Source organism: Cryptotermes secundus, unplaced genomic scaffold (assembly GCF_002891405.2).
Source record: "Cryptotermes secundus unplaced genomic scaffold, Csec_1.0 scaffold66, whole genome shotgun sequence".
Lineage (NCBI taxonomy): Eukaryota > Metazoa > Arthropoda > Insecta > Blattodea > Kalotermitidae > Cryptotermes > Cryptotermes secundus.
This window is the reverse complement of record NW_019731262.1, coordinates 901989-915935: the sequence shown is the minus strand read 5'-3', so window position 1 is coordinate 915935 and position 13947 is coordinate 901989. Positions and strand designations below refer to the sequence as shown.

The window sequence follows — 13947 nt, the reverse complement described above, 5'->3', positions numbered from 1 at the left end:
CACAGGAAACACTGCGTCTCCGCCACAAAGCCCAACCGGTTAATGCTGTTTAGGGAAATACTCGCTGTTTATTGTGAGAACCATGCGGAACACATAAATACACTGTGTGGGTAGAATGCAGAATATATAAATTCAGTCCGTACCTCACAGGAAACACATTACGTCTCCGATAGAAAGCCCAAACGGTTAGTATTATTTAGGGAAATAATCGCTGTTTGTCGTGAGAATCATACGGAACACATAAATACACTGCGTGGGCAGAATGCAGTATATATAAATTCAGTTCGTACATCACAGGAAACACATTACGTCACCGCTACAAATCCCAACCGGTTAATGTTGTGTAGGAAAATTGCTGTTTATTGTGAGAACCATGCAGAACACACAAATACACTGTCAAAGTCGCATTGCCACTGACGGCCAGTCAGTCAGTCAGTCACTAAGTCTTATTGTCGAGACCCCACATATTTATTACTGTTTGATAGTTACGGTCTTGTTTTTGTGGGGCGCCCTCTCTGGCGAGAGGACGGGTCTGTCTTTTGTATATGCTGCTGGCTCTTGCCAGCGGAGTCTTTCTCGGGTCCGAGTTCCTTGGGACTTGCGAACTTATTTTACTCTCAGATCTGAGTCTTCCCTTTTCGTCGCCTCCTACGACCCACAGGGTCACGGTGGAGGTATTCGAACCCGCCTTCAAATGAATTACACTATTATAATTACTGTAATTTATTGCGCAGTGATATTAATGAGAGCGCCGTACCAATTGCAAATGACCGGACAACTGCTACTTTGTCGAGAGTACGTCTGTTTCTCGCCAGTACTCCTCTCGTTTCCATGCGTATTTTGGGCGTAGGTTTCTTACAACGGAGCCTCGAGTTCAATCTCAGGTGATTTCATGTGAGATCAGTGCTGGACCAAGTGGTAGTAGAACATATTTGGTTTTTTTTTTTAATTTCGTCAGTTCTTCCCCGCTAATCATCATCTCATTATTGCCCCAAACAAATCTATCACCGCTTCCGAAGATATGACATCTCTTACCACGCAGCACATTATCACATCGCCGGTCTTCCAAGTTTTGGACTTCATTTCTGCTTCTGTACTCAGTTACGGAATGATAAAATGGCTTCTCCTTCCCTTTAAGAAAGTAGTTTACATGTTAGTACTCATGGAGCTTCAAACTAATGTAAGTTTCCAACGCTTCGATAATTTATTTCTTTATATTCGCTTTTCCCTTGCAATTGGCGATGTAGATTGCATTTTCGTGAGGGTACTGCAAAAGTACGCTGGAGTAGGAAAGAACCCTAATTCTAAGAATAATCTCCACATTGTCATTGCTTGGCACGACAAAACAACTAAATCTCGTTTTCTAAAGAATTGTCAGAATAAGAAAATGAATCAGCGAAGTGTAAAGTTTATTTCGAGATTATATTACTAAAATTACTTCAGTGCTGTAAGGTTTCCTAGAATTTCTATTTTGCGCAAAGTGAATAAAACGCGTAAATAAGACAATGAACACCAGCAAAGCGAGATTTTACAATTTTAAGTACTCATCTTGCAACAACTTCGTGGCGTAAATTTACCAAGAGTCCAGCATGAACGGGTTGGGATTTGTAGCGCAGACGTACTGTGTTTCCTGTGAATCTTTAAACATTATTTATAACCGAACAAGATGGCTCAAGCAGTAATGATTCTGTTTTATATTGTAAGGTGCCAGGTTCGAATCTTGGCCGAGACACTGAAGTTTTTTCTTTTTGTGGCGGTGACCGCTCTCCCATTCATTAGTCAGTCATTCGACGTCATATATATTTCAGCATCGTTAAATAAGCTGCAGACAACATGGATGAATGTCAGGTTTCAGTGATTTAAAATAAGACAAATTGTCGTTGTATGTTTTGTTGTTCCTCTGAGTGAGGGGTACGTGTCACTCCCAGACTCCGTGACTCCCAACATGACAGAAAAATCCTTCTGGTTGTACCCCTGCATTGAATTGGCGCTCGTAAAGTGCCGGCTTCCTGTGATGCTTGCCGGGGTAGGCACCGGCCGGGAGCGCAATGTTATCAGCGAAGGGCCACCGGCTGGACGCCCGCGATGACTATGCAAGCACCACACAACTTGACGCTGGAATTCTTGCGGAAACTGCTCGCTGAAGCAGAACCCGATGTGACCGTCTCTTCCTTTGAGGTAAGGTTCGCAGTTACCGGTATGATACAAGTTCCCTAACTACGAGGCGAAACACGAAGAATTCTAGTGTCTAGTTTCGTCTTTAAGACACGGGTCTACCGTATTTGGATTAATCCTCGTGCAACTAATTCTAATGACGATGTTATACAACGTGAAACAATTAATTAATCGCATAGAAGCGTTCTGAAATCGTAAAATATTAACTGTGAACTTAAAAAGATATGAGATTTGAGGTATCCACGGAGATGATGGCTCATATTGCTGTTTCTGTGTTATGACACCCTGTAATCTTGTATGTGGATAGCAACGTTTCGAAGTGAAACGCTGCCTCCGTCTTCAGTGGATACATTCCTTCAGAACATTGGCAACCGTCTGCCATATATAATATAACTTAAAAGACTAACAGACACTCCACAAAGAAACATCATTCCAGTTCGTACTGAAATGTGGTAACCTCCAACTAGTGCCGAGGTCAAGAATATATGGATCTATATATTCACTCCCACATACGTCTTCATGGCATAATGCTTAATTAGTTATGCATAGGACCAAATCTTTCTTATTAAAATATTGTATTTTTGTCAAGGAGCCGGAATAGCGTAGTTGGTATAGCGACTGACTACGGACTGGACGACCGAGGGCTCGGCTTTCGAATATCGGTAGGGTCAAGAATTTTCTCTTCTCCACGTCGTCCAAACAGGCTCTGGGGTTCACCCAACCTCCTATCTAATGGTTACCGGGGGCTCTTTTCCCGGTCGTAAAGCGACCGGGGCGTGAAGCTGACCACTCACCTCCAATTAGTGCCGAGGCCAAGAAAATATGTATCTATGCATCCACTCCCCCCATACGCCTTCATGGCGTAGTGCTTAATTAGTTAAGCACAGGTAAAACTTAACTTTACCTTATCATGTTTCAATGGCTTTTTGGCCTCATGAATGTTATTAAGTTATCAGTTGCATTCCATTTCCCCTTTGAAAGTGTTTTTTTTTTGCAGTCACTCTTTTTATGTCCTCATTTTCTCTGGAGACGGGCAAGTCAATTGCGTTTATCACAGAGACTTGCAACATTGACAGTTTGAACAGTTCGACAAGGAAAACTACAGGCTGGCCGTCACTCCCGAGATAACTAGCGTGATATGCACAGACAGGCATTCAGAAAAGGAAGAGAGTTAGACAGCTTCCGAAGAGCAGATAAAATCCAGGGCAGTTTGTTATCGTTCATTTCAGAATCCTTTGTCTCCACATCTGTTGTTTGAATATTAAAATACGATAACGGCCTTGGAATTCTATTCTGAAATTCACCCGAAGTCAGTGACACTATATTCACCCGATAGAACATTCTAGGCATTTTTTACAACGCCAAACAAATTCTCCTATCGTACTTGTAATTGCCTGTTAATAAAGTCATTGTTTGAAGTGGACGTTGCAGATTACGTTTCGATTGCGTCATCAATTGTGCGTTACCGATTGGATCTAGATAAAATCATGAAGCGGACGTCAGCGATTGGGTCTCGATAACTTCGTGAATTGGGCGTTATCTATTTGATCTTCATACGTCATACCTGTTTGTACAACTTTATAAATATGGGTGTTCTGGGCAGGAAATGACAAGTTGGCCAAAAGTCGGTATAACCAGATGAGTCAGGTACTAACAGCCTTCAAGATGAGCAGTCCGGCTCTAATATTCTTTCTGCGGTAACCATTGCAATTTCACATATTGAGGGCCATCCACACTTAAGTGGATTTTTATATACAAGGCAGGAGTCGTAAGGGGAAACCCAGAACTCGAAATCTCACAGAAATGGAGTGCTTTCTCGTTGGGTCATCTCAATCAGGAACAGGGAAAATGAGATTTGAGGTTCCCGCATCGATGGTTATGAAGATGTCTTTCTATCTTCTGAAACATAACGCCGTGTAGTCTGTTGAAAGTCAACCAATGTTTCGGAGGCACATATCGCATCCATTTTCATGGTCGAAGAGTAAGTCAAGAAACCATACCCTTGCTTGCCACATTCTTCACGCTGGTTTCTTACTTGACTTATTCCTCGACCCTGAAGATGTAGGCGGCATGTTCCTCCGAAATGTCGGTTGACTTTCAACGGACCACACGGCGTCGCAGACAGACCTCTTCAGAGAAATTACAGTTCAACATCGGTTCATGTACTGTAAAAGGTAAAGTTGTCCCTGTGCTTAACTAATTAAACACTACACCATGAAGGCGTATGGGGGAGTTGATGTATATATCCATATTTTCTTGGCCTCGGTACTAGATGGAGGTGAGTGGTCAGCTTCACGTCCCTGCCGCTTTACCCCCGGGGAAAGAGCTCCCGGTACCCATTGGATAGGAGGCTGGCTTGGAGAACAGAAATTTCTTGACCCTACCGGGTAGTGTTGTTAATTACGTAGAGCGTGAATGTAGCTTAGGGTAAAATGTTATTGCCTCCCCTTCATTTTCCCGTGTTTGGAATACTCATTGTGTTTCATTATTTCATACCTACTTATTATTTACTTATAGGTATTTGACGGGTCTCTCAGTATGTATGATTATAAGACGTTTAATGATGGGATTTGAAGTTCTCACGACGTATTTATATTACGGCCTTGTGAGATATGACTTACCACCCTGAAGTTGGAAGCAGCATATTCCTCTGAAACTTCGGTACATTCATACCAAACCACATGGCGTCACATCCCAGGAGAACGTAATTTTGGATAATCAAATTTGAAGAAGTTGTAATGGGAAGCTATCGTGGCCTGCTTTGAAATATTATTCCAACATTTACCCTGAAGTGGTGAGATTTGCCAGATGCCATTCACTTCACGATTTGAACGTGAGAATACAAGTATTCCCAATTTCCCAGGTTGCCACAGGCTCGGGTCGTGGTGATAATTATACGGCCATGCTGTACCGGATTCATGTCCAGGGTACGACTCAGGATGGAGAACCGTGGAAGCGTTCGCTCATCTACAAATGTCTACCCGACAATCCAACCCGCCGCCAGGCGTTCAAGTCGGACGTTCTCTTCAGGAACGAGGTGGCTTTCTACACACAGGCACTACCAGTACTGCTCGAGTTCCAGGTATCCGCCACTTGTACAGCTTGGTAAAGGGTAAACTGACCCTATGCTGAATAAAGCACCGCCTTGAAGACGCACAGGGGAGTGAAAATAAACATCTCTACATTCTAAAGGCTACACAGTTACGTTTATCTTCAGTTGATGCTAAGATGGACGGCATAGCTCAGTGAGTATAGTGACTAGGCTGAAGGCTGGACGGTAGAAGAATATGGTCCGATTGTCTTCAGTGGCAATAGATGTTCTCGTCTCCACAGCGTCCAGACCACCTCTTGGACCCACCCAGCCTCCTATCCGGTGGGTACCAAGGGGTTCCTTCGCGCTGACAAAATAGCCGGAGCGTGAAGTTGACCACTCACCTCCATCTAGTGCCGAGGACAAGAATGGTGGAGATATACCTCCACTCCCCTATACGTCTTCATAGCGTGGTGCTTAATTAAGCACAGAACGTTTCTTTTAGCAAGAACTAAACCAATGTATAGATAGGCTTACAGTCCCTTACAAAGAAGGTGACCACATGTACAATATTCACTGATATTAGTCCGACGTCAGAGGGAGCGTAGTCTCAGGAAAATCGATTAGGAAGATTGTTTACGATCTAATTAAAAATTATTGTGGGCCCGTAATCAGCCGGTCAAAGATGAAGCCCCAGACATACAAATGCTGAAGACGAGACAAATTTATGCCTGATTGGGGTTACTGCACATCGCACGGAGCGATAGCATATAAATATGGAGCAATGGTGGAAAGATGATTGGCAGGGCAAAACCAAAGAAACACGGAGAACCCCTGCTCCTGTGCCACTTTGTCAACCACGAATCGTGCATTATGTCACACCATTATACATACCTGATGATGGCCATTTAGGGCCGAAACATGTAGTGTGGAGGAAGGGAAGAAGAAAGAACTACAATTAAATTGTTGCACTTAAGACGGAGTTTGTCTCATATATATTGTGTGAGTGTAACAGGATGCTTAAATATAATAATGTCACCGGGGATTGAATCTGAGGCTCGACACGATCCACGACAGAGGGTAAAAGAATTCTATCCCCATAAAAGGCCGTCGAGGCCCATAGGATTGTGAAACGTGGAGGTTCCCACATTTTCAAGGCAATCGGCTCACAGATGGCGTTGAGGTTGTCAGCCTTACTCGCCGGCCGACCGTCCTTTACCCCCAGGAATATTCCTGGTACTTCATTTCTGTTAGAAGCTGAGTCGACCCCAGGGCCTTAGTGAGGCTGGAAAGATTAGATCAATTGCTTCATCGGGAATCGAACCCTCGACCTTCCGGCTTGTAACATAGTACCTCAACCAACTACGCTACCCCGAGCCCAAGAAACAATAGTAAAGGCTCCCACACCCCAGAGCGATCGCGGTGGCGGTGGCGGTCAGATATTTCCTGCTGAACTTATAGACGCTTTGAGGCCGCGCCATAGCTCAAGCGGTTAGTCGCTGGCTTCCCACCGATCCCGGGTCTGGTCAAGTGGGATTTGTGGTGGACAAAGTGGCGCTGGGGCAGGTTTTCTTCGAAAACTTCGGTTTCCCCTGCCAATCTTCATTCCACCAATTGCTCCACAATCACCCTCACCTATCGTCTGGGGCTGGTACAATAGGCCAGAAGTGGCCGCAGTGCAAGGGACTTAGTCCCATCCCACTAGCAATAAAAAAAATATATAGACGCTTTCAAACAGATAGCGATTTTGCGGGCAGCGTTCTACTTCGCGGTGTCGAGTTTGACCGCTGCCCGCGTCGCTGTGTGTTAGCATGAAGAATGAGTGCAACAACAGAGCAATTTAATTGAAGGAATAAAATTGCATAATATTAATTAGGTCCAGTAGATCATCAAAGCATTGAATTGGCATCCGAAAGTAAATATAGAATCGTTCTTCATGTTGTCGCAGTTGCCGATACAAAGTATGAAATTCTCCTTCATGCTCACGAAGCAGATGAAGGTCGTGAACGCACGTTTCCTTACGCTTCCTTCTAAAAAATATATTAATTGTGATGTTAATATTTGTAATAACTTCTCAGATTTCTCAAATTGTACACAATAAAAGGAATAATTGCCTTGCTTGCTGCTGCTCCACATCATCAACTACCGCTGCCAAAAGTAACGCTTCTTCCAGACGTGATAATCGATGCATCGTTTACGATGTTGCGCTTACGCGATTTTTCGATCTGATCGGTACCACCGCGATGTGGTGTGAGAAGACTTTATCGCCACCGCGATCGCTCTGGTGTGTGGGAGCCTTAAAAGAGTAGGTAAAAGGAAAAGTCATGGGAGAAGTAGGGACATTTTACTGTGGGGAGAGGGAGAAGGCCCAGGCTTCGCCCTCTCATCCATCTCATGAGGGCAGAGTGTAAGTGAAGGCGTTAGAATAGCTGGAAGCAGTGGCTTGAGATAGGGGCAGCGGAACCGAGATTTTCAGAATTCATGGTGAATTGTATTATTTGGAAAAGAATTTTGTCCAGAGCTAAGCCCAGATATGCAGCCCTACCGACAAGTGGTCTCAGTCGTGTGTGTCGCCAGGAAACCTGCACCGTCAGTTCACCGTTCCGAGCCGCCCCGCGCTGTTACCTGGCCCATGATTCAGAACTGGTACTTGAGGACCTGTGCGCCAGAGGGTTCGTTATGGCTGATCGCAAGGCGGGCCTGGACGCACAGCATTGCCGCGCCGCAATGCGAGAGCTGGCTCTTCTACATGCCCTGTCGCTGGCAATGAAACTTCGCCGGCCGCAAGAATTCGCCACCAGGGTCGCTGCCTGCGTGCAAGAGGCGCTGTTTGTTCCCGAGAACGAGGACTGGTACCGAGGTTACTATCGGGCCGCAACACGTAATGCGCTCACCGTGGTGAGTATGCACTTATGTCCAGAGTATTGCCTTAGCCCTTTCCTGCTGAGTTTACGTTTTCGGTTGATTAGGCCCAAGGGGTTTGCGCACTTGCTTAGTTCAGTTTGCAAGCGATCCTAAACAAAACATAACATTTGAGAGGACAAGTGTTCGTCTCTAGCATGGAAAGTGTTAATCACTACCCTTGTCTCAAACTGAAACTTTAGTTACAACCTCTACTTACCCCCACTAACACAAACCCCACACCCATGACCATATCCTCAGCCACCTGACCTTCTGTCAAAGTCAGAGGCCATGTGTAACGTTTCATAATGTGCCAGATCTAAAGTGAGTATCAGGATGAGAGTCTTCTGGCATGTGAGGCCATGTAATTTGTTAGACGGTTGCAAAGGTTTAAGAGGAACTCCAGCCTCCATTTAGAGATACAGCATGCATGTTGGTCAACTACAGGGCTGTAGTCTATCCAGGAGGGTCCAAGGTGGCTCAGTGGTGCTCTTCTGAGTACCAGGGCGCCTCCCTGGCACACTGAAGTGGAACACAAGGCTCTCAAAACTTTTTTATATTTATACTCATTTCTGTCCACTTGGAACTGCTTGCTGGACCATTATGGCCCTATTACTTTTAGAACTACACCTCTAGTCTAATGGCAACTGAAGAAGTTCTTTATGTCTTAACTCACTATTTCAGGTGAGGGAAGCGTTAGGTGATGGAACACTATACCTGGATAAGTTCAGAGAATTTATTGACAACAGTAAGTTCTTCAGGCGCATGGTTTCATTGGTGGAGCCACGAGAACCCCTTGCAGTTCTTTGTCACGGAGATTACTGGACCAACAACATCCTGTTTCGATATTCCGAGACGGGCGAGATTCTTGAGGTGTGGAATACAGACTGAAAAACCAGATGTATGCAGAAGAGTGCTGTCTCATGGGATGTGACACCATGTAGTTTGGTTGATAGATACCAGTGGTTCAGATGAATTTAATGTCTCATGGGAGAAGAAAGATTCTTTTCTTATTCTGAAAATGGAGGCATCAGTTCCCCTAAAATACTGGAACAGTCTGCCAGATTTCATAAATATCATAGTAACCATAATTATCTCTGTGAAAACCTCAAATGACATGAGATATATGCAGGAAAATATTTCAGAATCTGGAAACAGGGCATTAATTAGTCAGTTATAAAGCATTCTCTGGATGATGAACTGAACACGTTATGGATGAGCTGCTTCTGGTTATCCTGCTATATCTCTGTAACTACTGAATGGACTATTATTATTCTGAATGTTGTTAAAAAGTCTAATTTTGTTTGACGTTTGGTTCAATATACGCTCAAATTAAGCTTAAATGTCCCTTCTATATTCTAAAAAATGTCTACAGATTGGAACATATAATATTGGTCTATGCCAAATTAAAATATGCATTATTTATTCAATTTTTTTTTGATATGGTGCATATGAAACAAAATACAAGAGAAAATAACTTCTGTGTCTGCACTGTAGTGTCCGTTGATTGTGGTTAGTCTTTCTAAGGGACCAAACAGAGTAGTTGTCTCCCACCCCCTCACTTGAGGATGGAAACAGATCCAGTTTCAAAAATGTTATTTTCTTTAGATTATCTGATGATGGATGAAGTCCAAAACCCCAGTAAACCCAAATGTAGAAGAATATTGTTAACTTAATATATTCAGAATTTTTGGACACAGATCTTACATTGCAAAGGAATTCCATCCCTCTGTCTATCTGTGTGTTTAGATCACACTGTAACCTTTATTTTATGAAACTTTATACAGGATATGTAAATCTCCCAATCCCACTTAGCTTGGAAGAAAGTCTCTGTATTCATACACATGTTTCATATTAAAGGAATGATCTGCCTAAGATTTGTAAATGATAGGTGCATATGTCATCATTATAAGATAAATGTTCTCAAAATATATGCTTTCAGCAAAACTGGCAATGTGTTTTTCCGAATCATTCATAAGTATATACCAGACTACAGGGTAACTCAATTTAGGTTTATCAAGGGCACATGGACATTTTTTCTGCTGACATGTGATTCAGTTGCTGTTATTTTAATTGGTGGATAACCAACTGGTACATATTTTATTTTGAGTAGTCAATTCAGTGGGCACTTATTTGGTTAATGCAAGATTTTAGGTTTTCATGCAGGTGAAGAGTCATGTTGCGTCTGCTGGCTCATGACATGTCTTGCAAGTAGTTAACATTTTGGAGTAACATATGGCCCTCATCTTTGTGGTAGCAGATGGAAGGATTATAATGGGATTCTGCTTCTTTTCAGCAGGTGTTTAGAAGTAATATTTCAAATATTTCAAAATTTTAACTCATTAATTGCATTATTATATATTACTAAGCATAGAACCCATCATTTGCCTGTCTTCTCCTTAAAATTTACTCTACTTACATAATGAAATTGCTTATTTCCCATAAGATATATCTGTGTGATGCATGGGTGTCAATATTAGATTTTTAAAAATGTGCCTAGAATCTTAAGTTTCAGGCACTTAAGATTACTTTTACTAACCACCCTACAGTACTGAGAATAGAAAAATAATTGCTGTAAAGAATACTTTTAATTCTTATTACTGATATTTCGTCTATTATCTTCTTTTCTTCAGTTCTGATCTTGTTTTACAAAAATTCATTTGGAGTGAAGGCAGATGCCTGACTTGCTGCCCACCCACTGGTGCCCATGCCCCAGTATAGTTGTCCTCTGAAATGTTGGTAACCAGATTACACAGTGTAATAATCCAGGCTGCAGCATGAGTATATTGTCAGTATTTAGATATTACCTCTGGACACACAGTAGTAGAACTTCGGTTCTTGTGTTTTATTTCTTGTTTAGTAAATTATTATGTTTTACTATTATTTTGCAGGTGTGTCTGGTAGACTTCCAGCTTGCTCGGTATGGATCACCAGCCCTTGATATTGTTAACCTCCTTTATTGCTGTACCTCAAGGGAAATGAGGCTTTGGCATATGGCTGGCTTGCTGTCTGATTACCACGCCACTCTCAACAAGGCACTGAGGCAGCTTACACAAGGAGCTACGGACCTTGAGTCTGATATTTTAGATCCCGACTGTCTGTGGGAGATGTACGTTACAATTATTTCAAATTTATTTTAATTTTAAACTTGAGACATGATACAGTCTCAGGTTATGACAATGTTGCTGATTCTAGATATAGATAACAAAAATGATGCATATCTTGACATTTAATGTGTTTATCTGTCATTTCATAACAACATATTTTTCATTATTATCTTTCCTATCACATTCTAAATGTATATACAAGAGGAAGTTTGAACATGTTCAGCATCTGTTGGATTTAGGCCACGCCATAGCTCAAGTGCTTAGTCACTGGCTTCCCACCGCGGTGGCCCTGGTTCGATCCCGGGTCTAGTCAAGTGGGATTTGTGGTCGACAAAATGGCGCTGGGGCAGGTTTTCTCCAAGTACTTCGGTTTCCCCTGCCAATCTTCATTCCACCAACTGCTCCACAATCACCCTCAACTATCATCTGGGGCTGGTACAATAGGCCAGAAGTGGCCGCAGTACAAGGGACTTAGTACCACCCCACTAGCAATAAAAAAAACTATTGGATTTTAGGTTCTCACAGCAATGACCATGAAGAGGATGATTTTTTTGGTTGTAATACAGTGTAGTACAGCAGAAGTCCACTACCATTTTGCAGGAATGTGTCACCTTCATGCTCAGGCTCAGGCAGTAAGCCAAGCAGGAAACCAAAAATTAGCAGGCTGCAAGCAGAACAAACTGGGAATAGAAAACCAGACCTGATATAGGCCAGAAGAAAACTACAAGAGAACTTGTTGTTGTTTTCTTGCTAGGCCTACTGTCTGGTCCAGGAGATGGAGAGGCAAAGGTGATACATCCCTCTGCAGTGTTGGTGGACTTGTGCTGAGCTAGTATATGGCTGCATAACCCAGCAGATCATACTCTTCATTTTCAAAATGTGTTCAGTTTTATGATTCCTTTAAAATGAACAGTGTAAGAAGTAATATTATTCTCTTTTTTAATTGTGATGCTTGTGCAGAAAACTTAACAGATGTTTGTCTTTCTGAAATTAGGTTACAAGACGAAATGCATCGATGTGGGAAGTATGGATTAGGTCTGGCTCTAGACATGATTCCCATCTCAGTATGTGATTCAGCCCAGGCACCAGATTTATATGTCAGTTCTGATGGTGCTAAACCTCAAGAAGCAGGTATCAACAACACATTACCGGTGAGCACCTCAAGTGAACTCTGTCAGAGGAGGATGGCTGAATTGGTACAAGAGCTTGTTGACAATGGTAACTTGTAATGAATATGAATTCTAGATTCATGCATTGTATCCTAAAGTTAAACAAAGTTCATTTTACAATTTGTTTATGAGAAACAAGGAACATACATGTTTCTAATTAAATACAAACCAAGAGTGATTATGGCTAATCTTACTTTATACATCACTCAAAGTAAGAAAGCATTTGTCATTCTATTTTTAGTAACATGATATATTGTATCACAATATACAGTTACATAAAATAAATTCGCTTGATATACTATACAGTTAACCAGTCTTTCATATTTCTAATCATAAAATGCAGACAATATTTTAATAAAGAACTCAGCAAACAAACATTCTCTTAGTGTAGCATATGATGGACAAGTCCAAAAACATAGCAATCCATGTTAGTTATTACTAACTCCAAAGTACAGGCTATTTCTTAAGAAGTCGATGATTATTGGGACTGTAGTTTTCTCGTTGTGACACTGCAGCTGTGTGAGTGGAGACATCATGCTCCTCCAAAATACCAGTACAGTATCTACACACCGAGCTACACGGTATCACAACTGAGAAGACAACAGTCTTAATAATCACTGCCATGGAAGCTTCAAAACTTATGACAGTCACTTTGTCAAGAAATTTCCTGCCTTATGAATCTCAAAGGTTCATTACTGTGCTCAAAAGGTCCACCATTTGACCCTATCCTGAGCCAGTTAATCAGATTTACAACTTATGTCTCATACCCTTATCCTCCTATCTATGCCTTAGTGTCATAAGTGATTCATTCCCTTGAGGGATTTTACCAAAATTTTGTACACATTTCTTTTATCTCCATCTGTCCCTTTCTCCATGATTTGACCAGCCTAATAATGTTATCTAAAGAATAAAAATTATGGAGTTCCTCGTTATGCAGTTTCCTCCAGCCTCTTCTCTCTTCATCTCTCTTAGATCCAAATATTATCCTGAGCAGCCTGTTCTGAAATTCCCTCAATCCATGTTCTTCACTGAGAGTGAGAGACAAAGTCTCATGCCCATAGAAAACAACAGGCAAAATTATAATTATGTGTATTTAGCCTGTAGATATTTATAAAGCACTCAGGTAGATGATAGATCCTGAAGTGAATGATAGCAAATGTTTCCAAAATTGAATCTGTTCTTAATTTCTTTGTTGATGTAATTTTTATGTTGTTGTTCCCAAACTTTTGAAGTTTGCTATATTTTAAAGGATTTATTAAAAGTCATGATGTTAATATTTTGTCCTGTATTCTGGTGATGAAACATGAACATAACAATCATTTTCCTGCGTTTATTTCTGGACAATCCATCTCATTATATATGCTAGGTGGTTCAAATATGACCGGGACTGATTTTTTGCAAACAAGCCGCACTGCGCAGCAGCTGTACGACCTTGAGAGATTGTAGCCACAACCTCCACGACCTCCACTCTCCCTCCTGTTAGGGTTAGAACCTGTTCAGTGCTGTCTGGGAGTTGCTAGAGGGATGAGTATACAGAAGGTATTGCAGAGCGTGGAACAACGCA

The 13947-nt window shown here is 42.0% G+C and overlaps 1 protein-coding gene across 2 annotated transcripts; it reads left to right on the top strand.

Annotated features, from left to right (window-relative positions):
• Positions 1-2043: 2043 nt before the first annotated feature.
• On the top strand, positions 2044-13685 carry LOC111866692. Of its 2 annotated transcripts, XM_023855878.2 has the most exons (6): positions 2044-2178; positions 5039-5257; positions 7784-8104; positions 8792-8980; positions 10999-11216; positions 12209-13685. In XM_023855878.2, the coding sequence occupies exons 1-6, from the start codon at positions 2086-2088 to the stop codon at positions 12441-12443; spliced, it is 1275 nt and encodes a 424-aa protein (XP_023711646.1). In that variant the 5' UTR covers positions 2044-2085; the 3' UTR covers positions 12444-13685. The 2 variants fall into 2 exon arrangements, with proteins under 2 accessions (XP_023711646.1, XP_023711647.1); XM_023855879.2 differs by lacking the exon at positions 5039-5257.
• The last annotated feature ends 262 nt before the right edge of the window (positions 13686-13947 follow it).